Here is a 22,599-nt window from a genome sequence, read left to right as displayed (position 1 = left end):
GTCGGGGGGGGGTGGTGGGGCCCTCCCGGGCGGGCTGGCCACCCACCCTCGCCGGTGTCGCCGCGGGTGGCTGGTTGCCGGGGTGCGCCTCCGGCGGCGACTCCGTCGAGGGTGCTGCCTGCAGGATATTAGTCCGCCGGCGACTTCAGATTGTAGTTGGCCCGGCACAGCCTGATCCTCGCTGTCGGACTCTCCTACCAAGCGCACTCTGCTGCTGCGTGTGTTGTCCATATTCCTACTATTAGGTACACTAGCTGGTATGGCACAATGGCAGCGCGTAGGATTGCAGATCCCGAGGTTCCTGGTTCGAATCCGGGTACCAGCTAATTTTTTGAGTTGCCTGGGGAACTACTGATTTTTTTTCGACAACGCTGAATATTTCCTCATGAACGGTCAACTATGCCTACGTGCACCAAAAAAAATATTCTCCGGAGCGTGACTCGAACACGCGATTTTCAGATAATTGATCCATTACAGTCTGACGCCTTACCAGCTTGGCCATCCGGAGTAGCTACACCCACTAGGCCCGAGATGGGGTAGGTGTTCAGGGGTAGCGCCGCGTGACAAAGCTCTATAGCGTCTTCGGAAACAGCACGCCCGACACTAGGTCCCCCAGCACGGCCACTGCCGTCGACACGGCGCCATAGAAAAAGATGTTGGCGGTAGCAGCCCGCATGACTACTCGCCAGTTGCCGATCTCGCCCGGCATGTATGCAGTCGTGACACCGTGGTGGATGGCAATGCTTCGGAACGCCGGGCTGCCGAGGATCGAGGACGAGACCACGTACGCCGCGTAGCACAGTAGGTTGCGGTCAATGCAGTCCATGGCCATGTGGAATAGGTTGTCGCTCTGGCGGGTGAGCAGCTGCGACGCGGCCGCGCCGGTCAGATCGACGGCCTTGATGCTGCAGACGCCGACGATGGCCACCTCGAGCACGTGCGGCAGATTCGGCAGCAGCTTCCACGGCTGCAGGATGCGCAGCCACACGGCCAGTGGCGGCACCAGCCGCGGCGGCTCGATGTGTAGTGCTTGCAGGACCTCGTACTCGGACAGAGGGTACGTGATCACCCATGACCCCACCTCAACGCTGCCGTTAGCGCGCCCACAGAGGCACTTACGCCATGCGCAGGCCCTCGACTACGTGCGGGTGGTCGCGCAGCCGGGTCCGGGCAGTGAGACGGTTCAGACCGGCGTGCGCGAACGCCCGCAGGTTGCTGTTGATCAGATCCCGCAGCGTCGTCGTCGTCAGACTCGCGTAGAGCGACGGCAGCGACTTGGTCCTAAGCGTTCCCCGCAGGATCTCAAAGTACGAGATATCGGGGCGTGTGCGGTAGACCTGCGTCAGTGCGGTCGCGGTCACTCGTACCTGCAGCCGCTCCAGCAGCTCGGCCATGGGCCACATGACCACGTCCGACAGGAACACGGCAACGGTGATCATTTTGCTGCCAAAGTAGTGCTCGCTTTCCTCGCGCCGGGCGCGCTTGTTGTTGCGTTCGGCGATCTCGTCGCGCGACATGCCGATGCCGACCGCCTTGAGGATCTCGTTCTGGCCGTCGATGATCGCCTTTTGGCGCTGCATATTTTGCTTGGCCCGCTCGAGCACCGCGCTGGCCTCCTTGGAGTCGGGGACGCCGGCGTCGGCCATCGGGGCGAGCATGCCGGAGCCGAAAGTGGTCCGCTGCAGGTGGCGGATAAACATGGCGGCGCGTGCGTGGGCCGGGACGGCGGGCGGGGTGGCAGAAGAGGCGGCTGCACAGGATAGGCCGGCCTCGGCGACGTGGCGCGGGAACTGCGCGGGACCTGGCGGCGTGCTGGCGGGACGGCGACGGCGGCCGGCGGTTGGGAGTCGTGATAGCCGGGTAACTATCCCCGGCCGAAGTTTTTTTTTTTCGGCAGAATTTTGCGTCCACCAAACGGCACACACAGGCCGGATTCAGGCGGCACTCTTCTGGCACTCACTGCCGCGTCCACTCGACGACCGAGAGCTCACAGCCGCAGTCGGCACAGCACTCACACACAAGCGCAGGCACAATGGCAGAAGCGCCGATCATCAAGACCACATTCGAGCCGACCGCGATCGAGCCGTTCTTCACCGGCGAGGCCGCGGCGGTGTCGGCGGACGGGTCGTTGCTGGCAACATCGTACGGTGAGGACGTCATCGTGACCGAGGTCGAGACCGGCCGGCGGGTGGTGCAGATCAAGGGCGTAAGTGGCCGCGCGGGCGCGCTGACGACAGGACACGGAGCTGATCACGGCCGTGGCCATCTCCCCGGACGGCCAGTACGTGGTGGCGTGCTCGCGGTCGCAGCAGATGCGCACGTACACGCTGCCCGAGGGCAAGCTCGTGCACTCGGCCAAGGCGCACGAGGCGCCGGTGATCGTGATAGACATAGACGCGACGTCGACGCTGGTTGCGACCGGCGGCGCCGACGGCGTCGTGCAGGTGTGGGACCTGCGGGGCGGCTTCAGCACGCACGCGTTCCGCGGGCACTCGGGCGTGGTGTCGGCGCTCAAGATCTGGGGCGAGCGGGGAACGAGCTCGTGGCGGGTCGTGTCCGGCTCGGACGACACACAGATCCGCGTGTGGGACCTGGTGGCGCGCAAGTGCGTGCGCACGCTGGACGGCCACGAGAGCGTCGTGCGCGGCCTGGCGTTCAGTGACGACGGCGCCGTGCTGGTGTCGGGCGGCCGCGACAAGGTCGTGTGCGTGTGGGACATGAAGACGCTACGGCTGGTCAAGACCGTGCCCGTGTACGAGGCAATCGAGACCGTGGCGCTACTGGAGCGCGGGCTGCTGGGTGCGCCGGGTGAGCAGGTTGTGGCGACCGGCGGCGAGCGCGGCGTGGTGCGGCTGTGGTCGCTCGAGACCAACGCCGAGCTGACCGCGGCCGCCGCCAAGGCGGCCACGGCCGAGGAGACTAGCGTGGCGGACGTGCGCTTCATTGCGCCGTCGCGCACGCTGATCACGGTCCTCTCGGACCAGACCATTCTCGTGCAGTCGCTGGCGTCGGCGGAGCTGGCGGTGCTCCGCCGGCTGGCCGGCCGCCACGGCGAGATCATCGACTGCGCCTACGCCGGCCCGGCCGAGGAGGTGCTCGCGCTCGCGACCAACTCGCCCGAGGTCCGGCTGGTGTCGCTGGCCGACCAGAGCACGACCACGCTCGAGGGCCACACGGACATTGTCATCTGCATCGACGTCACCCCCGACGGCCGCTGGCTGGCGTCTGCCGGCAAGGACAACGAGGCCCGGGTCTGGCGCTGGGACGACGACGCGGCCACTTTCGTGCCGCACGCGTCGTTTGCCGGCCATGTCTCGTCCGTGGGCGGCGTGGCGCTGGCGCGCCGCAGCGCGCCCGGACGCGCGCCGCCGTTCCTGGTCACAGGCTCGCAGGACCTGACCGTCAAGCGCTGGACGGTGCCGGCCGAGGCCGGCAGCACCGCCCGCGCCGTGTACACGCGCAAGGCGCACGACAAGGACATCAACGCGGTCGACGTCTCGGCCGACAACGTCTACTTTGCGACCGCTTCCCAGGACCGCACCATCAAGGTCTGGGCGGTCGAGTCCGGCGAGACGGTCGGCATCCTGCGCGGCCACAAGCGAGGCGTCTGGACGGCCAAGTTCTCGCCGTCGGGCAAGCAGTTGGTCTCGGGCAGTGGTGACAAAAGCGTCAAGGTCTGGTCGTTGCAGGACCACTCGTGTCTGAAGACGTTCGAGGGCCACACCAACTCGGTCCTCAAGTCGGTCTTTCTCACCGGTGGCCTGCAGGTCGCCAGCGCGGGCGGCGACGGTCTCGTCAAGGTGTGGGAGATCAAGACCGGCGAGTGCTCGGCCACGCTTGACAACCACGAGGACAAGGTGTGGTCGCTGGCCGTCAAACGCGACGACTCCGTGCTGGTCTCGGGCGGCGGCGACTCGGTCATTACGTTCTGGCGGGACGTGACCGAGGCCCAGATCGCGACCGAGGCTGCCGCGGCCGCCGAGCTTGTCGAGAAGGAGCAGACCCTGGCCAACTACCTCCACCGCAAGGACTGGCGCAACGCCATCACGCTCGCGCTGTCGCTCGACCAGCCGTACCGGCTGCTCAAGCTCTTCACCGCCGTCATCGCCGAGCGCAAAGAGCCCGACTCGGTTCTGGGCCTGCGTGCGGTCGACGCCGTTGTGGCCGCGCTGGCAGACGACCAGCTCGAGCGCCTGCTCTCGCGCGTCCGCGACTGGAACACCAACGCGCGCACAGCGCCGGTCGCGCAGCGCGTTCTCAACGCCATCTTGCGCTCGTACACGGCCGACCGGCTGCTGGCGATCAAGAACATCAAGCCCATCCTCGACGCCGCCGTGCCGTACTCGGAGCGCCACTACGCTCGCGTGACCGAGCTGGTTGAGCAGAGCTTTGTGATCGACTACACGCTGCGGCAGATGGATGAGGTCATGATGGACGTCTAGGGCGCGAGGCGCGAAGCATGAGCACTGCTCCAAAAGTTTTGTATGATAGTTATTCATTTTGGCTACCGGTGCGAGCCGCATGCTAGCCGTCGGCGGTGGCTGCGCCGAGGGCGGCTGCTGACCGGGCATGAGCCGCATGGTGTGCGGCGGGTGAAGATGCGCCGCACATTGTGCGGCTGCGGGACCGCGGCGCGAGTGGCCGCCGTTTGCGTCCAAGCCGCATGCCGTGCGGCGTGCAATGGAGCGCCGCACACTGTGCGGCTGCGCAGTACCCCTGCAGCAACTGCGCCTAAAGCGACCGTCCTTCCGAGCGAGCCGCAGCACGTGCGGCGCTGTCTCAGACGGCATGGCTGGTGTAACTCGACGCAGCGCAGGCGGTCGTCCGCGTAGTCGGCGGCGGACATCGAGCGCGCCCGGGGCCTACTCAGCCGCACAGCGTGCGGCGCGCATGCCGCGCCGCACAGCGTGCGGCTCGCTCGTCGCGCGCTCCGGGTCGTCGCCAGGTCACCACGCCCCTCAATCAAAATTGCTATGTACATTCCCGGCGTTTGGCCTCGCGGGCTGCCCGGCGGTCCTCGAGATCGAGCTCGCGCGCGCGTTTTTCAAACGCAGCGATCATGAGCTCGCTGACCGCGCCGCCGAAAGACGATGCCGCCGCATTGTACAGCGGGTTCTGGAACCAGAACCGCAGCTCAAAGTCCACGCGCGTGTGGCGGCCGCCGGCCGCTGGCGCCAGCGTCCACCGTGTATAGAGCGTGCGGAAAACGGTCCGGTTGAGCGCTTCGGCGACCACAACAGTCGGCCGTGTGCACGTCAGGCGCGACTCAAAGCTCTCGTCGAAGCTCTGCCAGCCCACGCCGAGCGTCGCCTCGGCCGGCTCGCCCGCGCCGTCCCGTGCCGTGACCTTGGACCGTTTGCAGTACGGAATGAACCGCTCGTAGGCGTCGATGTCGGACACGACCGCGTACAGCCGGTCCGGGCGGTGCCGCAGCACGCGGCTGAGTTTGTATGTCTGCTCGCCGGCCAGCGCCGACACGTTCGGAAGCTCGAAGAACGTGCGTGTCGGGACGCGGGTCCGGACCGGGACCCGGGTCGGTCCGCCAGTCCCGTCCAGTCCGGCCCGCGGCCGAGTCAGCGCCCCGGCACACCCCCCGGCGCGCGCGCGCGCCGCGCCGTACCGAGCCAGCATCGTATCTGCGCGCTCCCGTGCCCGTCCGACCTCCTCGAGGCCTGTATCCGCCGCGCGATCGTGAATCTGCCCAGGGTCGTGGGCCGTCGACTTGAAGAAATTTTGGCGGCGGTTGGGTCACCACCACGAACGACACGGACCGGCCAGACTTAGCCACGACAGGCCCCGACCGGCCGAAGAGCGCACGACGAGATCGACCCAGGCGCACACGATGGACGGCGACGTGCTAGCTGCGGCGATCGCGTTCCGTCTGGTGAACGCGCTCGCGACCAAGACGTACTTCCAGCCAGACGAGTTCTGGCAGTCGCTCGAGCCGGCGCACGAGCTCGTGTACGGCCACGGGTACCTGACGTGGGAGTGGCGGATCCCGCTGCGGAGCATCGCCCATCCGGCGCTCTTTGCGCTGGTGTACTGGCTGGCCGACGCGCTCGGCCTGCAGTACGCGGGTGTGGTAAGTGGCCGCGCGGACACGCTGACGCCAGCTCTACGGCCCCAAGGTCTTCCAGGCGCTGTGCGCGGCCGTGGGCGACTGGGCCGTGCACCGCCTGGCCCGCCGCTGGTACGGCCCGGCGGTCGCGCGGACCGCGCTGGCTGTGTCGCTGGCCTCGGCCTGGAACTGGCACATGGCCGTGCGCACGTTTTCCAACTCGCTCGAGACGACGCTCTTTGCGTGCGCGCTGTGCTGGTGGCCGGACGCGGCCGGACGCGGCCGGCTGGCGCCGGCGCTGACGCTGGCTGCCCTGGCGTGCGTGCTGCGGCCGACGAACGTGCTGGCATGGATCTACCTAGGCGGCGCGCTCGTGGCACGCACGATTACCCGCGGCGGCGCAGCGGCCGGCGCGCGCGTGGCGGTGACCGCGGCGGCCATCGGCGGCGCCGTTGTGCTGGCCAACACGGTGCTCGACATGTGGTACTACCGCGGGCTCGTGTTTCCGCTCTGGAACTTCCTCCAGTTCAACGTGATTGAGTCGCTGTCGTCGTTCTACGGCACGTCGAGCACGCTTTTCTACGCGGTGGTCGCGCTGCCGCTCATGCTGATCGTGTTCCTGCCGTGGGCCGTCCATGGCTGGGCGCTGGCGGCGGGCGACGACGCTGCACGGGCGGCCGTGTTCGTCGTTGCCGTGTACTCGCTGATCCAGCACAAGGAGGTGCGCTTTGTGTACCCGCTCCTGCCTGTGCTGCACGTCTACGCGGCGCGGTCGATCGAGGTGCTGAACGCGGCGCGCCGGCGCGTGCCGCGTCGCGCCGTGTTTGCGCTCGCTCTGGCTGTGCACGTCCCGCTGGCGCTCTACGCCAGCCTGGTCCACCAGCGCGGCGTGGTCGACGTGGCCGAGTATGTCCATCGGGCCGTGCCCGCCCACGGCTCGGTGTTTTTCCTGATGCCGTGCCACTCGACGCCGTGGCAGAGCCACTTCCATCGACGCGACATCGACATTCGGTTCCTGACGTGCGAGCCGCCGATTGGGCTGAAAGAACCCGAGCGCTCGGTCTACCGCGACGAGGCCGACGAGTTCTACGACGCGCCGTCCGAGTTTCTGGCCGCGCGGTTCTCGGCAGCGCCGCCGGCAATCGGCCTCGTGCAGCCGTGGCCAACGCACCTGATCTTCTTTGCCGCGCTCGAGCCCACGATTGGGCCGCAGCTGGCCGGCCGCTACACTGAGGTAAGTGGACGGGGGATACGCTGACGAAGTGCGCGCGCTTCTTCAACAGCCACGTGCACGACGACCCGCGCCGGCGCGGCGACGTGCTGGTGTACTGCGCCACGGGCGCGGAGGCCAGCGCGTGAGCCGCACGGCGTGCGGCGCTTGCGCGTCTGCCGCGGCTGCGTCCCTGGTGACACTGCTGCGCCACACACGCCGCAGCGCGGCAGCGCCGCACTCTGTGTGGCCCACGTGCTGGCCGGAGCCGCACACCGCGCGGCTCACGCATCCCGCACCCCCGGAGCATGAGACCTGATTATGTAGGACTACATACATCGCATCCTAGAACCACGTCGACGGCTTGGACCAGCGCGGCACCGGCGGCGCTTGGTCGGCCGGCGGCTGCGTCGGCTGCGCCGACGCCGCCCCCTGGAAGCCCTGCCAGGTGACCTTGGCCAGCTCGACCTCGCCCGAGGCCTGGTCGGTCCACGACACGAGCAGCTCGCCGCCCTCGCTGGCCGGGAACGCCCACGGGTGTGCGTTCATGCAGTAGTTGAACCCGCTCTTGGGCGGGTCCAGCTGCCACAGGAGCTGGTCGTCGGTCCAGGGACCCTCGAGGCGCGGCGCCGAGCGCATGATGATCTTGTTGTCGGCCCACATGGTGCAGCCGACCATGATGAAGCAGCCGTAGAAGCGGCTCCAGCAGATGGTGCCTGACTGCAGCTTCCAGAAGAGCGACTTGCGGTCCTTGGGCTCGTGCGCCCAGCCGCGCGTCGTCCAGTACTCGAGCTGCGAGCGGTCGCACGGGCAGTGCTTGGGCACGCGCGCCAGGTACACGTGGCCCTTCTCCTGGCCGTACAGGTAGATGTGGTCGCCCTCGACCACAGTCTCCCAGCCGCCGTAGAGACACTCGTCGGGGCCGAAGAGCGGCTCCTCGGCCACGCGCTCGGCGATCAGCCGGCGGTCCTTGCCAACGCGCACCTTGCCAACGTGAAGGCCAAAGTGCTTGTTGTCGTCCAGCCGCTGCGACTCGGTGCGACCCTTGTCGAAGAACATGTAGCCCTCGCCAGGCGCGACCTCGGCCACAGACGAGAACGTCCAGAGGTAGTACCGGCGCTTGCCGCCGCCCTGGTGCTCCTTGTTGAACTGCCACTCAGGACCGGTGAAGGGCATGAACTGCGGCGGCTTGCCGTCGCGGTCGGTGTCAAAGTACTTGCTCTTGGTGGGCTCGAGCTCGTTGCCCATGGCGTACGTCGACGTGAGCAGGCCGATCATCTGGCCACGGTCGTTGAGAGGGAACGTGTCGCCAAAGAACCAGTACGGCGTGCGGTTGAGCGTGCACGAGCACCCGATGTCGCGGGTGTACTTTTTGCCGTTGACTGCGCGTCAGCTGGTCCGAGCGCGCACGGGCCACCGCCGCACGACGTGCGGCGCAATAGCGCCAATTCTCGCGCCGCACGCTCTGCGGCGCTGACGCCGCACGTCCGCCACCACCGCCACAATGACGTACGCGCCAAGCGGCTGCGGCCGCACCGGCAGCCGCGGAGCCGCCACGACGCAGCCACGGCCGCCGCCGGCACCGTGAGGCCACCGTGGCACGACGTCGCCGCCGCGCAGCGCTCGGTCGCACGCCGCCGCAACCGCGGCCGCCGCTGCCGCCGCATTGCCGCCGTCACAGCGCCGCCGCGCGCAGCCGACGAGATCGTGCCGAGCAGCCGCGCTCGCTTCGCGGCCCCGCTGCCGCAGTGCCGCTGCTGCCGCACGTCACACGCACGGCCACACCTCACTTACCATCGCGCAGCGTGCCGATGCGCTCAAACTTGGCAACCTTCAGGGGAAGCTGTCCGGGGGCCATGGTGTAGGTAGTGGTGAAGGTCGGCGCAGCAGCTCGCGGGAAGATCATTGCCCCGAACCCTGGCCGATCGCGTCCGGAGTTACCCGGCTTTGGCGCCGCACGCGGTGCGGCTGTTTACCCGGCCCCAACCGCGCGACGCGACCGCTCGATTCAAAATCCGCTCCGTACACAACGACCCGGGGCACGATCCAAACACACACCAGCACGCGTAGCACGCGTGCATCAGATCTCCAGCTCTTGCCGACTCTGCGCGGCCCCTGCGCGCTCGACTTTGCGCGCTCGACGACGGCCTACCCCGTCGCCGCTCTTCCGATCGCGGCTCTGTCCGGCGCAGCCCGCGCGGCCGCCCGGTCGCGCCCCCGCGCCTGCGTGCGCTTGCGGCTCCGCCGCCGTCTGCCGCGCCTGCCGCCGGCCCCGTGAGGCCCCCCGGCCGCGAAACAATGGACGAAACCGCCCACAACACGCGCTCGTCGGCACGCCGGCGACCGCCGGCTGACGACTTTGCCACGCGCGTCGACCGCCGCCGGTCGCTGCGCAGCGCCAGCATTCCCCTCTCGACAGACGCCTCGGACTCGGAGGCGTCGACCCAGCCGCGGCGCCGGGCGCCGCGGTCGCCAACCAAGCGCCGCACCGAATCGCGCGCGTCCACGCCGCGCGCGCTGCCGGACGACCTCTACGACTTCCACGACGAAGACAGCGAGTTTGCGCGCATCGGCGGCGTCGTGTCTTCGCGCGAGGGCTCGGTCAACTCGGTGGGATCGGCCGGCTCCGCGGGCTCGGCCGGCTCGGCCGGCTCGGCACCGCTGGCCTTTGGCTTCACCGAGACGGCCACGCTTTCGGGCGCACGCTCGCCGCTGCGGTCCGCGCTGACGTTCGTGCACTTTGTGTCGATCCTGGCGGCCCGCGCGGCGCGCACGCTGCTGGCGAACCTGCTGACGCGGCGCGCAGCGGCCGTGCTGGTCGTCTGGTGCCTGGGCATCGGCTTTCTGTCGGTTGTCTTTGAGCACCTGCCGTCGCCGTTTTCGCTGCACGGCCGCCAGGGCACCGGCCTGGTCTTTGATGCCCCCCGGGGCTCGCCCTCGTCCGCCGAGGACCTCGTCGCCCGGCTGCTGTCGGTCGAGGCCACGCTGGGCTCGCTGTCCAGCGCCGCCGCCGCCCTCCAGGCCGACTGGCCGGACGCTTTCGGCCGCCACCAGCGCGACATCGAGCAGCGGTACGTCGGCCTGCGTGACGAGACTGCCAAGGCGGACTCCAAGTTCCACGCTGCGCTGGACGCGCTCGGAGAGCGCGTTGCCACGCTGCAGGCGCGCATCTCCGAGGGCGACGGCAGCGTGCGCGCTATTGCCGGCAAAATGACGGCCGCCGAGCGCGCAGTCGCCGCGCTTCAGACACACGCCGCCCGTGTCGACGACGACCTTGCCGAGGCCCGCTCGCAGCTGACGTACACGGACAAGCGGCTGGACGAGCTCGGCCAGCACATGCGTGCCGCCGACGAGAAGCTGGCGGCCGTGCTGGCCCAGGTGGCCGATCTCGCGCGCGAATCCGCCCTCGCAGCCATCGACGACGTCCTGCCCGACCGGCTGCCGGCCGTCGTCGACGCCGCCGGCAACGTCAAGATCAAGCCCGAGTTCTACGCGTACCTGCAGTCGGCGTTCGTGGACAAGCGCGAGATGACCGGCACCCGGGCCGCGCTCGAGCGGCTGGCGTCCGCGGTCGAGGCCGCGCCCGCCGGCATGGACGCCGACTCGGTCTCGCGGCTGCTCAACGACGGCGTCTCGTGGGACGCATTCCTGGCCACAAACGAGGCTGAGCTCGTGCACTTCATGGATGCCCGGCTCGACCGCCAGATGGCTGAGTTCAAGCGCAGCGACGTCTTTGTGTCGAAGGAGTACTTCCTGGGCCTGCTGGCCTCGGAGCTGACCGCCGCCAAGGACGACTTTGCCCGGCGCCTGCGCGACACCGAGGCTGCCCTGCGCGCCGCCCTGCGCTCGCTGCCGTCCGCCGGCGCCACTGCTGGCGGCGCCCAGCAGGCGTTCCGCCAGGCCGGCATCAACGTAACGCAGGAGGCCATCGACTCGCTCGTCGAGAACTCGCTGGCCCGGCACGCGGCCGAGCTCTTCTCCAGACCAGACTACGCGCTGATCTCGGCTGGCGCGCGCGTCAACCCGTTCGTGACGACGCCGGCCAAGCGGCCGCGCGGCGCGGTCCAGGCACTGCGCCGGCTGGCGACCATGGTCGGTCTGGACGGCATCCGCCGCAACAGTGCCGTGCAGGCGCTGCTGCCTGACACGTCCCTCGGCCACTGCTGGTCGTTTTCTGGTAAACAGGGCCGGCTCGGCATCCGGCTGTCGGAGACAGTGTACGTCGAGAGCATCTCGCTCGTGCACGTGTCGCTCAGCCAGGCGCGCAACATCAACTCGGCGCCCAAGGAGTTCGAGCTCTGGATCGAGGTCGACGACGCCGGCCGCCGCGACGCGCTGCGCACGGCAGTCGAGCCTGCGCTGCGCACGATGACGGCCCACGTCGATGCGGACGAGCGCCGGCTGACGCTTGGCCACCACGCGGCGCCGGCGGACCCGGACGGCGTGCTCGACAAGTACGTCAACATCGGACACTTCACCTACAACATCTACTCGCCGTTCAAGATCCAGAGCTACGACGTGCCGGCAGCGGTGCGGGCGGCACAGGTGCCTGTCCGCAACGTCGTGTTCCGGTTCACGGAGAACTGGGGCAACCCGGACTACACGTGCGTGTACCAGCTGCAGGTCCACGGCACGCCGGCGACGGCCGAGAAGGGCACGGCGGACCGGACGGCGCCACCGGCGCCGGAGGGGCTGCACGGACAGGACCTGGTGCTCGACATGAAACACGACATTGGTCTCGGCGACGACATGCCGATCTAGCCGACAAGTTTTGTCCATCTAACACAAAATACTGACGCCTGTATTTTTACTGCATAATATAACTACGATGAGAGCCGCAGGGCGTGCGGCGGGCGGTTGCCTAGGCAACGGGCGGCGCGACCGCCGTTGCCCGGGAAACCGCCGCACTGCCCGTTGCCCAGGCAACCGCCCGCCGCACACGCCACCGGCCCGCCGCCGATCGCCGGGCCGGTCCGGCCCCCCAGCCGGCCGCGGCCGCTGTGCCACAGAGCCACAGCCGGCCGCATGCTGGCCACGGCCCCGCGTCCGCGCCCACTGGCACCGCACTAGCCCGCGCTACGTCGGCCTGGCCGTGCTAGTGCTCGGCTAGCCTGGCTGCCCGGCTAGCGGTCCGCGCCGACCACAGACGCTTTGGGCACCAGCGCCGGCCGCGCCGGTGCGTGGTTGGCCAGCACGGCCAGCCGGCGTCGCGGCCGCCCGCGCCAGCTCACCCGGCAGGCCGCCGGCGCCGCGGCTGCGCCGCCGCCGGCGTGCAGCGGCGCGCAGGGTTCGCAGCCGGCCATGCAGCGTGCCGTGGCTACAGGTGCAGCTGCCGCCGCGCCCCATGCGCACATGGCCGCTGTGGCGCAGGCAGTGGTCCTCGTTCGCGTCGCTACACGTCATGTGCGCTTGTGGGGCCGCGAATCACTGATGCGCTGGTCAGCCACTGCGGCTGGCGTGCAGGTGCGTGTCATGCCGCTTGCTGCACGTCACGCACCGCCACGCTCTCCGCCCACCGCGTGTCTCGTGCGACCCGGCTGTGGCTGGCGCGCCCGGTGCCTGCAAGCAGCCGCCGGCGATCGCCGCGCGCCGTGGTCGCCCGCCAGGCCGCGCCGCGACCGCCGGCGTGTCCGTGTGACAGCGTGCGCGCACCGCCACGCGTCGCGACCGCCACCGCGCAGCCCCGGCGCCACCGTGTCGCCGGTGCAGCCGACGCCCCGCAGGTGGCTCACCGCGCCGCACCCCCTGCGGCGTGTCCGCTGGCGGCTGCAGCCGCTGCGCCACATATGCACTGCTGCACAGGCGCCGTCCACTAATCTACGGCACCACCGCCTCCAGTTTCACGAGCAGACATTCGGCAGCCGGCGTATCTGTCTGCCTGTGCAGCGCGGCACCCAGCCGGCAGCCCATCGTAGCAGCCTGCAGGCGGCGCCGGCGCCGGCGCGCCGCGCCGCGGTGTGCGGGTGGTGCGCTGGAGACCGGCCGGTGTCCAGTGCCCCCTGGTGCTGACCGCGTCCACTAGGTTCAACGCCGAAAAAAAAAAAACGAAACGAAAATATTTGTAAACAAGAAAAATTTCTTCCGTTCTCGTCAACGATCCTGGGCCTGCCAACGTGTTTGCTGGACAGACAGTGTCGTCAACAGGTGGCACAGGCTCTCGGGTATTTTCCGCACCCGACAGATAATCCGCGGAGGTTTGCGGGTCGCGCAGACCGCGCCAGCCAGTGTTTGCACCGACCGGCCACCGGTCGCCGCACACAGCCAGCCCTACTAGGCCACAGCAGGTCGTGCCGCCAGACCGCTCGTGACCCCTGCCGGGCCCAGATCGCTGGCGCCCGTCGCAGAGTCCGCCAAGATGTCGTGGACGCCGCGGCAAGAGGTCTTGGACCAGCTCCGGGTGGTTTTCCAGCAGTCGCTCTCGGCCAACAATGCGATTCGCGGCCAGGCCACACAGGTGAGTGCGGGCGCCGCCGGCGAGCGGCGCTGCCGGCGCGCGCGCGCAATTGGGCAGCACTGACGGCCAGACGCTTGAGGAGGCGCGCGTGCAGCCCGATATCGACAACTACCTGGTGTACATCCTCGTGACGCCGACGACGGACGCGGACCTGCACCTGCGCGCGTCGGCCGGGCTGATGCTCAAGAACAACGTGCTCACGCGGTTCGACCAGCTCGCTCCGGCCGTGGTCGACTACGTCAAGGAGGAGGTCGTCAAGGGCCTCATGCAGTCGTACTCAATGATCCAGAGCATCACAGGCACGGTCGTGTCGGCGCTCGTGTCCAAGACCAAGGTCGCGCGCTGGCCCGAGATCCTGCCGCGGCTGATGATGCTCGCCGAGCAGAGCCCGAAGGACGTCCAGGAGGGCGCCATGAGCGCACTCGTCAAGATCTGCGAGGACTCGGCTGCGGACCTCGACGTTGAGATCCAGGGCCAGCGACCGCTCAACTTCATGGTGCCCAAGTTCCTCGAGTTCTGCCGGTCGCCGTCGGCCAAGGTGCGCTCGTCGTCGCTCGTGTGCCTGAACCAGTTTGTGCTGCTCAAGTCGCAGAGCCTGCTGATGCACATGGACGCGTTCCTGGCGACGCTGTTCAGCCTGGCGACCGACACGGACTCGGACGTGCGCCGGTGCGTGTGCATCGCGTTCGTGATCATCTACGACGTGCGCCCGGACAAGCTGGGACCGCACCTGGACGGCATCATCGACTACACGCTGCACTGCATGCGCGACCAGGACGAGCAGGTCGCGCTCGAGGCGTGCGAGTTCATTCTGGGCCTGGCCGAGGCGCAGCAGCGCTCCGAGCAGGTCGCCAAGCACCTGCCGAAGATCATCCCGCGACTGCTCGAGTGCATGGTCTTCTCCGAGACCGACATCTTCATCTTCAACTCGATGGAGGACGACGACGCGGGCATGGAGGACAAGGCGTCAGACATCAAGCCGGTGCACCACAAGACCAAGGACGCGCACGGCGCGTCGTCGACCGCCGGCCAGGGCCGCGCGGACGATGACGACGACGACGACGACGACGATGACGACGACGATGACGACGACGACCTTGACGTCGACTTCTCGGACTGGAACCTGCGCAAGTGCTCCGCTGCCGCGTTCGACATCTTCTCGTCCGTCTTCCACGAGCGCATCCTCGAGTACTCGCTGCCGACCATGAAGCAGAACCTGGCCTCGCCCGAGTGGCCGTACCGCGAGGGCGCGATCCTGGCCTTTGGCGCCATCGCCGAGGGCTGCATCGATGGCCTCACGGGCGAGCTCGGCGACCTGTTGCCGTACCTGATCCGCGCACTCAGCGACCCCGAGGTCGCCGTGCGCCAGATTACGTGCTGGACGCTCGGCCGGTACTCGAGCAGCATCTGCTACCGGTCCACCGACATCGGCTATGACGCCGAGTTCATCCCAGCCATGCAGGGCCTGCTCAAGTGCTGCCTGGACCACAACAAGAAGGTGCAGGAGGCCGGCTGCTCGGGCTTCGCCAACTTCACCGAGCAGGCCGGCGGTCTGCTGACGCCTTACCTTGTATATATTCTCCAGCAGTTTGCGCAGTGCTTCGAGCGGTACCAGAGCAAGAACCTGGCGATCCTCTACGACGCGGTGCAGACGCTGGTGGACAAGGTGGGCTACGCTCTCAGCAGCAAGGAGTACGTCGACCTGCTGCTGCCACCGCTGATCGGCAAGTGGCAGCAGCTCAAGGACGACGACCGCGACCTGTTCCCGCTGCTCGAGTGCCTGTCGTCGGTGACGGCAGCGCTGGGCGAGCGGTTTGCGCCGTTCGCGCTGCCGGTGTTCCAGCGCGCTTTGACCATCCTGCACAACACGCTCTACATGGACCAGCGCGCCATGGAAAACCCGGCGCTGGAGCCGCCGGACAAGGACTTCATCGTGACAACGCTCGACCTGCTCGACGGCCTCGTCCAGGGCCTCGGCGGGCTCTCGGTCGAGCTTATCACCGGCACCGAGCCGCCGCTGATGCAGCTGCTGTTCATGTGTCTGCGCGACCCGGTCAACGAGGTGCGCCAGTCGGCGTTCGCGCTTCTGGGCGACATGGCCATCAACACCTTCGACGCCGTCGTCAAGCCGTTCATCTCGTCCATCATGACCGAGCTCATTCCCCAGATCGAGGCGGACCCGACCACGACCGCCGTCTGCAACAATGCCACCTGGGCCGCCGGCGAGATCGCGCTCAAGCTCGGCAAGGAGATGCAGCCGTTCGTGCCGCCGCTGATGGACCGTCTAGTCGGCGTTCTGACCAACCGCCAGGGCGGCATGGGCGACATCAACGCCGCCACCGAGACCACCATCCTCGAGAACGCGGCCATCACCATCGGTCGGCTCGGAATCGCCAACGCCGAGCTCATCGCGCCTGAGCTCGAGACGTTCGCGCTCGCCTGGTGCCGCGCCCTCAAGCTCATCTCGGACACGGACGAGAAGGAGTCGGCCTTCCGCGGCATGTCCAACATCGTGCTGCTCAACCCGCCGGGGCTGAAGAACTGCCTCGTCGATTTCGTCGACGCCATCGGCCGCTACGACCAGCCGGGGCCCGAGCTCAACGACATGTTCGCCAAGCTCATCGTCGGCTACAAGGGCTTTGTGGGCGACTGGGACGCCATGGTCATGCGTCTGCTGGCTCCGGACGTCCAGCAGAGCCTGCGCGAGCGCTACAACGTCTGACGGTCCGTCGGCCAGCATTAGTAACGACCGTATGAATCTATTTCGCCGCGCTTCGGCCGGCCTGTTTGCGCAACACGACGCGGCGCGTGCGCCGGTGTAGATGTAGACGCGGGCGCAGCGACACTGTCGAGGCGGTGCCTGGGTCAGCGGCTACATGCGCGCGTGTGGGAACGGCTCGCGCACGCGACGGGCCACTGGCAGCACCTGCGGGGCAGCAATGCCGAGACCTGCCTGCGGTCTGCGGCTATATGCGGGTATATGCCGCACGGAGCGCGGCTCACGCGTCTGGGCGGTTGTGTGGCTATAAGCCGCATAATGTGCGGCTCAGGTCGCTGCCTGCGGAGCCCGTCCTCGACAGAGTTACCGCCAGATCTTGCCAGGCGGCTACTTACGGCTATAAGCCGCACCTCTTGCGGCTCGCTCCAGCCACCAGCAGAGCCTCCGTCGGCACAGTCGTCGTCGGAAGCCTGCCAGACTGCGGCTATATGCGGCTATATGCGGCTATATGCCACGCAGCTTCATGACTGCCATACGCGCCCAGCCAGCATCCCCCGCACACCACCGCTGGTACCTCCTATCAGTATACGGCCACCGGAGTCGCCTGCACGCCCGTTGGCGGGCGTGTAGGCCGTCCAACGGCCGGCCAATCGCCCGCAATTACCAGCTTTTCAGCCGTCTCGCAGCCGTCTCGCCACGGTTGCCCCCCCTACACGTTCAGCCGCCACTCGGCGCGTCCCGACACGTCCGGATCATCAGTCTACGCGCCCACGACCATCCCCGCCGCGTCCCGGCCGCGTCGCCGGCCGCTGGCTGCCAGAGCGTGTCGTAAACATTGGTGGTGCGCCTTTCCTTTTGGGAGAGAGCTTAACCACGCGGTTGCTGCACCCCGACATCCAACCACCGGACCATCGCGACCGACTTGTATCGATCACGAATCGTCGGGTCGAGCTTTGGACGCAAACAGGTGCTGGTGGACATACCGGAATAGACTCAGAGACGATGAATCAAGACGAGAGCGCGATACCCCAGGCAGACGAAGTGATTGAGCCTGTCCAAGAGGACACCCAGAATCAGGTCCCGGACGGCGAAATGGCCACGACCGAGCATATGGACGAGGATGCACCGGCAGAGCCGGCCGGGACCGATGCGGAGACGACGGCAGATGGTGCGCCGACGGATGAGGACGTGACGGAGGCTGTGGCGGTGCCCGCGGCAGCCGCAGAGGACCCGATCGACGAAGCCGCGACGACGACGGAGACCGCCCTGGACGAGCCAGCAGAGCCAGAGGAGGCCGCGCCGGCTGCAGAGGCCGCAGAGGCGCCGGCGGTTGAGCCAGCGGAGGTCGCGCCGACCGTGGCCACGGCAGAAGTGGCGCCAGCCCCGCTGGCCGCGGCCGTCCGGCCGTCGACGCCGCCGCCCAGTTCGCCCGCGCTGAGCAGCTTCAGTCCGGCGCCTTCGCCCGGGCGTCCTCAGTCGACCGCGCACTCGCGGCGGGGCTCAGAAGATGCGAGCGTGCTCTCCAAAACGCCGTTCGAACAGGCGCTGCAAGTGTGGTCCAACATCGGGTTCTCAAATCTGCAGCGCGAGCTCGACACGCAGACCGAGGAGATCTTCGAGACGCAGAAACTGTCAATGGTGTCACGCAAGGACCTGGCGTCCAAGACCAAAGAGTTTCGGCGGCTCGGAGACGAGGAAAAGCTGGTCGAGATCAAGTCGCTGCTCAAGGCGTACCAGACCGAGATCGACAACCTTACGAAGCGCGGCAAGTTCGCCGAAACCGCATTCCTGAACGTGTACCGGGCGCTCGGCGAGGCGCCGGACCCATACCCGCTGCTGGAGGCGACGCTGGACGCGATGGCCAAGAGCGAGGAGGTCGGCCGGCTGACGGCGGAGGTCGGCAAGCTGCGGCGCGAGCTGCGGCGGTACGAGGACTACGACGAGCTCGGGCGCAAACTGCGGGTGGCCGAGCAGCGGGTGATTGACGTGGCCGCGCAGCGCGTCGCGGACAAAGAGGCCGAGCTCAAGGCGCTGATGGACGAGAAGGAGCGCGGGTGGAAGCTCAAGGAGGACGACTACGTGCGGCAGTCGACCGACATGCGCGAGACCATCCGCGAGCTGCGAGCGAACCACGAGGTCGCGCAGGCGCAGCTGACGCAGCACGAGCAGAAGCTGGGCGACGGCGTTGCCGGCCGGCTGGCCGAGGCCGAGATCCTGGCCGCGGACCTCGAGCGCATCAACTTCCGCGCGCTACAGACCGAGCGCCGCAACCTCGAGCTCCGGCAGGAGCTCGAGCGCGCCAAGGCCGAGACCCGCGGCGAGGCCGTGCAGATCTCGGAGGAGGCCCAGCGCCGGCTGGACGACCTGATCGCCGAGAACACGGCGCTGGGCCGCAAGCTCGACGCGCTTCGCGACGACGCCCGCGACAGCAAGGCGGCGCATAAGAAGCGGCTGGCCACGCTCGAGCGCGAGAACAAGCTGCGTGCGGACGAGGTCGAGGCGCTCAAGGCGCGTCTGCGTCGCGTCGACGACTACGACGAGATCAAGCGCGAGCTCGACATCCTCAAGTACGTCGAGTTCTCGACCGGACTCGACGACGACGACGAGCCGCGGCCGACCAACGGCCAGCCCGAATCGCTCGAGCAGCTGCTGCTCGCGCGCAACAAGAAGCTGTCGGGAGAGGTCACGACGCTGCGGGTCGAGCACGAGCGGGCGTTGGCCCAGGCAGCTGACCTCTCCGCCAAGCTACACTCCACCGAGGTTGCGCTCAACCAGAGCCGCAAGCTCACCGTCAAGCTCGAGGACGATCTCGTCAGCTTCCACGACGCCGGCGCGGCCACCATGTCGCTCAAGTCCTACAACCCGTCGCGCGTCAACACGTCGCCGCCGAGCCTCAACACGCCGACACACTCCGTCTTTGGCGGCCGCCGCGACGACGCCATGTCCGTCTCGTCCCTGACTGTCCCCGGCAGCGACCCCTCGATCCTGCCGATCATCACCCAGCAGCGCGACCGCTTCCGCGCGCGCAACGCTGAGCTCGAGGAGGAGCTCCGCAAAGAGTTCAACACCATCACCGGCCTGCGCGGCGAGATCGAAGCTCTGCAACGCGACAACCTCGCGCTCTACGAGAAGACGCGGTACATCTCAACGTACCGCCAGCCGACGCCGCGCGCGCTGCCGCCGCCGGCAGTCGCTGGCGAGGACCGGTACCGGTCAGAATACGAGGAGAACATCTCGCCGTTTGCACAGTTCCGCGGCCGCGAACAAGAACGGGCTATGTCGCGCATGGGCCCGCTCGAACGCGTGATCTACGGTCTCACCCGAGTCGTGCTTTCGAACAAGTACTCGCGCAATATGTTCTTCGTCTACCTGACGTGTCTGCATGTGTTTGTGATGGGCGTGATCTGGTACCTGGCCATGGGAGAGCTGACGGAGGCGGACGCCGCGCGGGACGTACCCGGGGCGGGGCTGGGCGGTGCGGCGGCGTTCGAGGCACCGGCAGCGGCTGCGGCAGCGGCGGCGGCTGCCGCGCCTGCGGCGGCAGCCGGCGCGCCGGTCGGGGGCGCCGTGCTCCGATGAACGCGAAGATGCATAAGCCGCACGAGCCGCACGAGGCGTTCCTCGCGGCTCCGGGGCCACACAATGTACACACGAGACGTGGCTTGGGCCTCCCGTTAGGGGAGGCTACGACAGCCACCGACGCATCCCCGCCTCGGCACCGCAGACTGATGTCTGTTTTACGCATAGTGGCTGCCAATTGACTGCCAAAATTTCTCAATCGCGCCTCTACGGGCTACCCGCGCGTTGGCGTGAGGTCACTTTGCTGTACGCGCGGCTGCCTATTCGGGGGCAGTGGCCCGCTCGGCTGGTCTCTGGCGTCCCGTCTTGGACTAGGGCGCGGTGGAGGAGCCGGCCGGCGGGCGCGCGAGCGAGCAGAGATAACGCAGGTGTAGATATTAAGTAATCAGACTTCAGATACAGGCCTTGCTAGCTCGTGTGCGGCTAGTGCAGCGAGAAGCAGAACCCAAGTACGCGGAACGGAGCCGCGGCGCGAATAATGTGACTGCTTCCTACAGGGCTAGGGCACATGTAGTGCGCAACTTGGGTTTAGTGCGGTTTTAAGGGCGTCCGAACTGTTAGTCATACCTACACAGCAGCCGCGACGCAACGCACTTGGGGTCACAAATAGCGCGGCCTCGCTAGCCGGCGCGGCGCCAACGGCCAGAGGAGGAGAACCCGGGGCACAAGTGCACAGCCGCGAGGCGCTTGGGCCAAAGTAACTTTGCCGGGGTACTGGGCGTTGCGCGCTGCGCAAGAATCTAGCAGCGAGTGCGCGGTTTAGGAATTTAGAGTTTTGTGTGGTGCAGGCCATTGCTGCGGTGCGACAACCACAACGCCGGGACCGGTGGCTGCCAGGTTGATGAGATTTTATATCTTTTTGTGCGCTCGCACTTTTCTTTTTTTTCTTCACCCCCCCAAGCTCTTATACCAGTTGATTGATACAGATTTAGAATACAAAATGTCGTTCTAAATCTTTTCGTCAGCGCCCTGCAAACCAGACACCCTGGAACCCGTTAACAAGCTAGTCTCTCGCCAGCAACCACTACCGACGTCTTTACAGACATCGACCTAAACCTCTTCTCTCGCAGAATTGTTCGATAAAAGTACAGAGTTTCTCAACTACTGTTACTACCCACCACCAAAATGGCTTCCTCACAATGCTTCTGTCCCTCGGGATCTTTTGAAATTGTATCAGCAATTTTTGAGTCAGCGTCCGCTATCTCATCAGGCACCTCTTCGCCTCTCCTTGAATAATCAGCACAAGTCTACCGGCAACGGCCAGCCTAGTTTGAATACTCAGCAATCAGAAAAAGTGTATAGAAACCCTCCAGATTCGTTCAATCAGTTTATTCAGTTTTGTAACTCCGTCAAAAAGTCAGCATCGCAGGATCTAGATCAGAAAAACATGGTGTTCACGACGTCGGAATCTTCGCCGCTCATTGGCTCGGCCGTGGGCGGCGCGGTCGGAAAGGTCGGCGACGACCACTTCGACCTTGCTACTCTCTTCTCTTTGGAGTCTCTCCCCGATTTGATGGCCCTGCCTATGGCCGATCTTCAGGACGAGGACAGCCTCCCGGCTAGTCTCCAGAACACTCCCTACTCTGTCACGCCTGCAAACTTTTTCCCTAGCTCGACCTCGACGGCGACTCCGCTGGACTCTCCGGACCAGCTGGAAGCGTCGCCGATGTTTGAGTCGGTCGGCAACCCGAACGACTGGGACCCGCTGTTTGGTGATTTTGGATTCGAGTCGTCGGCCCCGCCGACGATCTTCTCCAAGCCCCAGCACGATGTTCCAGCGGCTTCGTCGCTGTCGCTGCAGGCCTCGCCGATGATGTCGGCGCTGCCTGTCGCGACTCCGATGCTGCCGCCGGCGGCGCCGTCTACGCAGGCGTCGCCGCTGGTCAAGGGCAAGGGCGTCGGCAAACCGTCGCCGCTGCGTGTTGCGCAGTCGTCGCCGAGCCTGACGCCCGAGACGCCGCTGTCGGAGCTCGATTCGCCGGATGCCATGATCATCTCGGCGGACGGTCTCGCGGTGAGCATCTCTGAGCGCAAGCGCAAGCGCGTCACGCCTCAGTCCTACACTCGTCGACCTCGATCTGAGCCTTTGCCCCCCATTGTTGTCAATGACGCAGAGGACCCGGTGCTTGTCAAGCGTGCGCGTAACACGCTGGCAGCCCGTCGTTCGCGTGAGCGCAAGACGCTCCGCCTTTCGGATCTTGAGAAACAGGTCGACGAGCTCCAGGTTGAGCGTGACGACACCGCGGCCAAGCTCGAGGCCGCTCTCGAGCGCATCAAGTGTCTCGAGGCGGAAGTCTCGCTGCTACGTGGTTGAAAGTTTAACGGCAATAAAAGACAGAAAAGGGAGAAATGGAACAAAAAAACGTGAAAATTGTCAAAACGCTGCAAAAATACTTGTGATGTATCTGATTTTTTCTGGGAGAAAGGAGAGCAAAAGTTTTCGTCGATTTGTTTATTTTTAATGAGCGAAGTGTCCTTGGCCTGTAACCGCCAGACATCGGACCAGTATGTTTTGGTTTAGAAATGAAATGATTTAATACACTCAACAATGGGGCCCGGACGTTGTCGCCAGGAGCTCG

General features: G+C 66.8%; 9 protein-coding genes and 2 non-coding genes across 11 annotated transcripts; 7 read left to right on the top strand and 4 right to left on the bottom strand.

Moving 5' to 3' along the window:
- Nucleotides 1-113: 113 nt before the first annotated feature.
- On the bottom strand, nt 114-1,814 carry V1510DRAFT_418917 (uncharacterized protein). Its single transcript, XM_066934199.1, has 3 exons — nt 1,368-1,814; nt 1,120-1,337; nt 114-1,088 (listed from the first exon to the last, which is right to left on the bottom strand). Exons 1-3 carry the CDS (start codon nt 1,698-1,700, stop codon nt 572-574), a joined length of 1,068 nt encoding a protein of 355 aa, XP_066788322.1. The 5' UTR covers nt 1,701-1,814; the 3' UTR covers nt 114-571.
- V1510DRAFT_t173 lies at nt 254-325 on the top strand. The gene has a single exon. It is a non-coding gene; the product is annotated as a tRNA-Cys (tRNA).
- Nucleotides 426-508, bottom strand: V1510DRAFT_t171. The gene has a single exon. It is a non-coding gene; the product is annotated as a tRNA-Tyr (tRNA).
- Nucleotides 1,815-1,916: 102 nt separating the features above from the next.
- V1510DRAFT_448744 (WD40-repeat-containing domain protein) lies at nt 1,917-4,442 on the top strand (the record flags this gene model as incomplete). The annotated part of the gene is made up of 2 exons (XM_066935785.1): nt 1,917-2,206; nt 2,238-4,442. Exons 1-2 carry the CDS (start codon nt 2,033-2,035, stop codon nt 4,440-4,442), a joined length of 2,379 nt encoding a protein of 792 aa, XP_066788321.1. The 5' UTR covers nt 1,917-2,032.
- Nucleotides 4,443-4,916: 474 nt separating this feature from the next.
- V1510DRAFT_418915 (dehydrase and lipid transport-domain-containing protein) lies at nt 4,917-5,747 on the bottom strand. The gene has a single exon (XM_066934198.1). The coding sequence runs from the start codon at nt 5,629-5,631 to the stop codon at nt 4,972-4,974; it is 660 nt and encodes a 219-aa protein (XP_066788320.1). The 5' UTR covers nt 5,632-5,747; the 3' UTR covers nt 4,917-4,971.
- V1510DRAFT_418914 (Alg9-like mannosyltransferase family-domain-containing protein) lies at nt 5,577-7,619 on the top strand. Its single transcript, XM_066934197.1, has 3 exons — nt 5,577-6,082; nt 6,114-7,292; nt 7,322-7,619. Exons 1-3 carry the CDS (start codon nt 5,843-5,845, stop codon nt 7,415-7,417), a joined length of 1,515 nt encoding a protein of 504 aa, XP_066788319.1. The 5' UTR covers nt 5,577-5,842; the 3' UTR covers nt 7,418-7,619.
- V1510DRAFT_430889 (uncharacterized protein) lies at nt 7,614-9,135 on the bottom strand (the record flags this gene model as incomplete). The annotated part of the gene is made up of 2 exons (XM_066935404.1): nt 9,063-9,135; nt 7,614-8,650 (listed from the first exon to the last, which is right to left on the bottom strand). Exons 1-2 carry the CDS (start codon nt 9,124-9,126, stop codon nt 7,614-7,616), a joined length of 1,101 nt encoding a protein of 366 aa, XP_066788318.1. The 5' UTR covers nt 9,127-9,135.
- Nucleotides 9,136-9,309: 174 nt separating this feature from the next.
- V1510DRAFT_396128 (uncharacterized protein) lies at nt 9,310-12,102 on the top strand. The gene has a single exon (XM_066931881.1). The coding sequence runs from the start codon at nt 9,567-9,569 to the stop codon at nt 12,027-12,029; it is 2,463 nt and encodes an 820-aa protein (XP_066788317.1). The 5' UTR covers nt 9,310-9,566; the 3' UTR covers nt 12,030-12,102.
- A 1,168-nt stretch (nt 12,103-13,270) lies between these two features.
- Nucleotides 13,271-16,517, top strand: V1510DRAFT_396126 (armadillo-type protein). Its single transcript, XM_066931880.1, has 2 exons — nt 13,271-13,722; nt 13,793-16,517. The coding sequence occupies exons 1-2, from the start codon at nt 13,624-13,626 to the stop codon at nt 16,442-16,444; spliced, it is 2,751 nt and encodes a 916-aa protein (XP_066788316.1). The 5' UTR covers nt 13,271-13,623; the 3' UTR covers nt 16,445-16,517.
- A 1,034-nt stretch (nt 16,518-17,551) lies between these two features.
- V1510DRAFT_366903 (CASP C terminal-domain-containing protein) lies at nt 17,552-20,020 on the top strand (the record flags this gene model as incomplete). Its single annotated transcript, XM_066931288.1, has 1 exon — nt 17,552-20,020. One exon carries the CDS (start codon nt 17,552-17,554, stop codon nt 20,018-20,020), a length of 2,469 nt encoding a protein of 822 aa, XP_066788315.1.
- An 892-nt stretch (nt 20,021-20,912) lies between these two features.
- Nucleotides 20,913-22,566, top strand: V1510DRAFT_418900 (uncharacterized protein). Its single transcript, XM_066934196.1, has one exon. The coding sequence runs from the start codon at nt 21,408-21,410 to the stop codon at nt 22,332-22,334; it is 927 nt and encodes a 308-aa protein (XP_066788314.1). The 5' UTR covers nt 20,913-21,407; the 3' UTR covers nt 22,335-22,566.
- Nucleotides 22,567-22,599: the final 33 nt, after the last annotated feature.

Source organism: Dipodascopsis tothii (genome assembly GCF_038497935.1).
Source record: "Dipodascopsis tothii strain CBS 759.85 unplaced genomic scaffold V1510scaffold_20, whole genome shotgun sequence".
Classification (NCBI taxonomy): Eukaryota; Fungi; Ascomycota; class Lipomycetes; order Lipomycetales; family Lipomycetaceae; genus Neoaidaea; species Neoaidaea tothii.
Note: the sequence above shows the minus strand (reverse complement) of the source record. Positions and strands in the feature narration are given on the sequence as shown.

Excerpts from the sequence above, each read along its gene's own strand:
- V1510DRAFT_418917 (XM_066934199.1), bottom strand. The coding sequence starts at position 1,700 with ATGTTTATCCGCCACCTGCAGCGGACCACTTTCGGCTCCGGCATGCTC. Across the intron at positions 1,338-1,367 it reads AGCTGCTGGAGCGGCTGCAG|GTCTACCGCACACGCCCCGA; the intron begins GTACGAGTGACC and ends GCACTGACGCAG. Across the intron at positions 1,089-1,119 it reads GTCGAGGGCCTGCGCATGGC|CGTTGAGGTGGGGTCATGGG; the intron begins GTAAGTGCCTCT and ends CGCTAACGGCAG.
- V1510DRAFT_418915 (XM_066934198.1), bottom strand. The coding sequence starts at position 5,631 with ATGCTGGCTCGGTACGGCGCGGCGCGCGCGCGCGCCGGGGGGTGTGCC.
- V1510DRAFT_418914 (XM_066934197.1), top strand. The coding sequence starts at position 5,843 with ATGGACGGCGACGTGCTAGCTGCGGCGATCGCGTTCCGTCTGGTGAAC. Across the intron at positions 6,083-6,113 it reads GCCTGCAGTACGCGGGTGTG|CTCTACGGCCCCAAGGTCTT; the intron begins GTAAGTGGCCGC and ends CGCTGACGCCAG. Across the intron at positions 7,293-7,321 it reads TGGCCGGCCGCTACACTGAG|TGCGCGCGCTTCTTCAACAG; the intron begins GTAAGTGGACGG and ends ACGCTGACGAAG.
- V1510DRAFT_396128 (XM_066931881.1), top strand. The coding sequence starts at position 9,567 with ATGGACGAAACCGCCCACAACACGCGCTCGTCGGCACGCCGGCGACCG.
- V1510DRAFT_396126 (XM_066931880.1), top strand. The coding sequence starts at position 13,624 with ATGTCGTGGACGCCGCGGCAAGAGGTCTTGGACCAGCTCCGGGTGGTT. Across the intron at positions 13,723-13,792 it reads TTCGCGGCCAGGCCACACAG|ACGCTTGAGGAGGCGCGCGT; the intron begins GTGAGTGCGGGC and ends ACTGACGGCCAG.
- V1510DRAFT_418900 (XM_066934196.1), top strand. The coding sequence starts at position 21,408 with ATGGTGTTCACGACGTCGGAATCTTCGCCGCTCATTGGCTCGGCCGTG.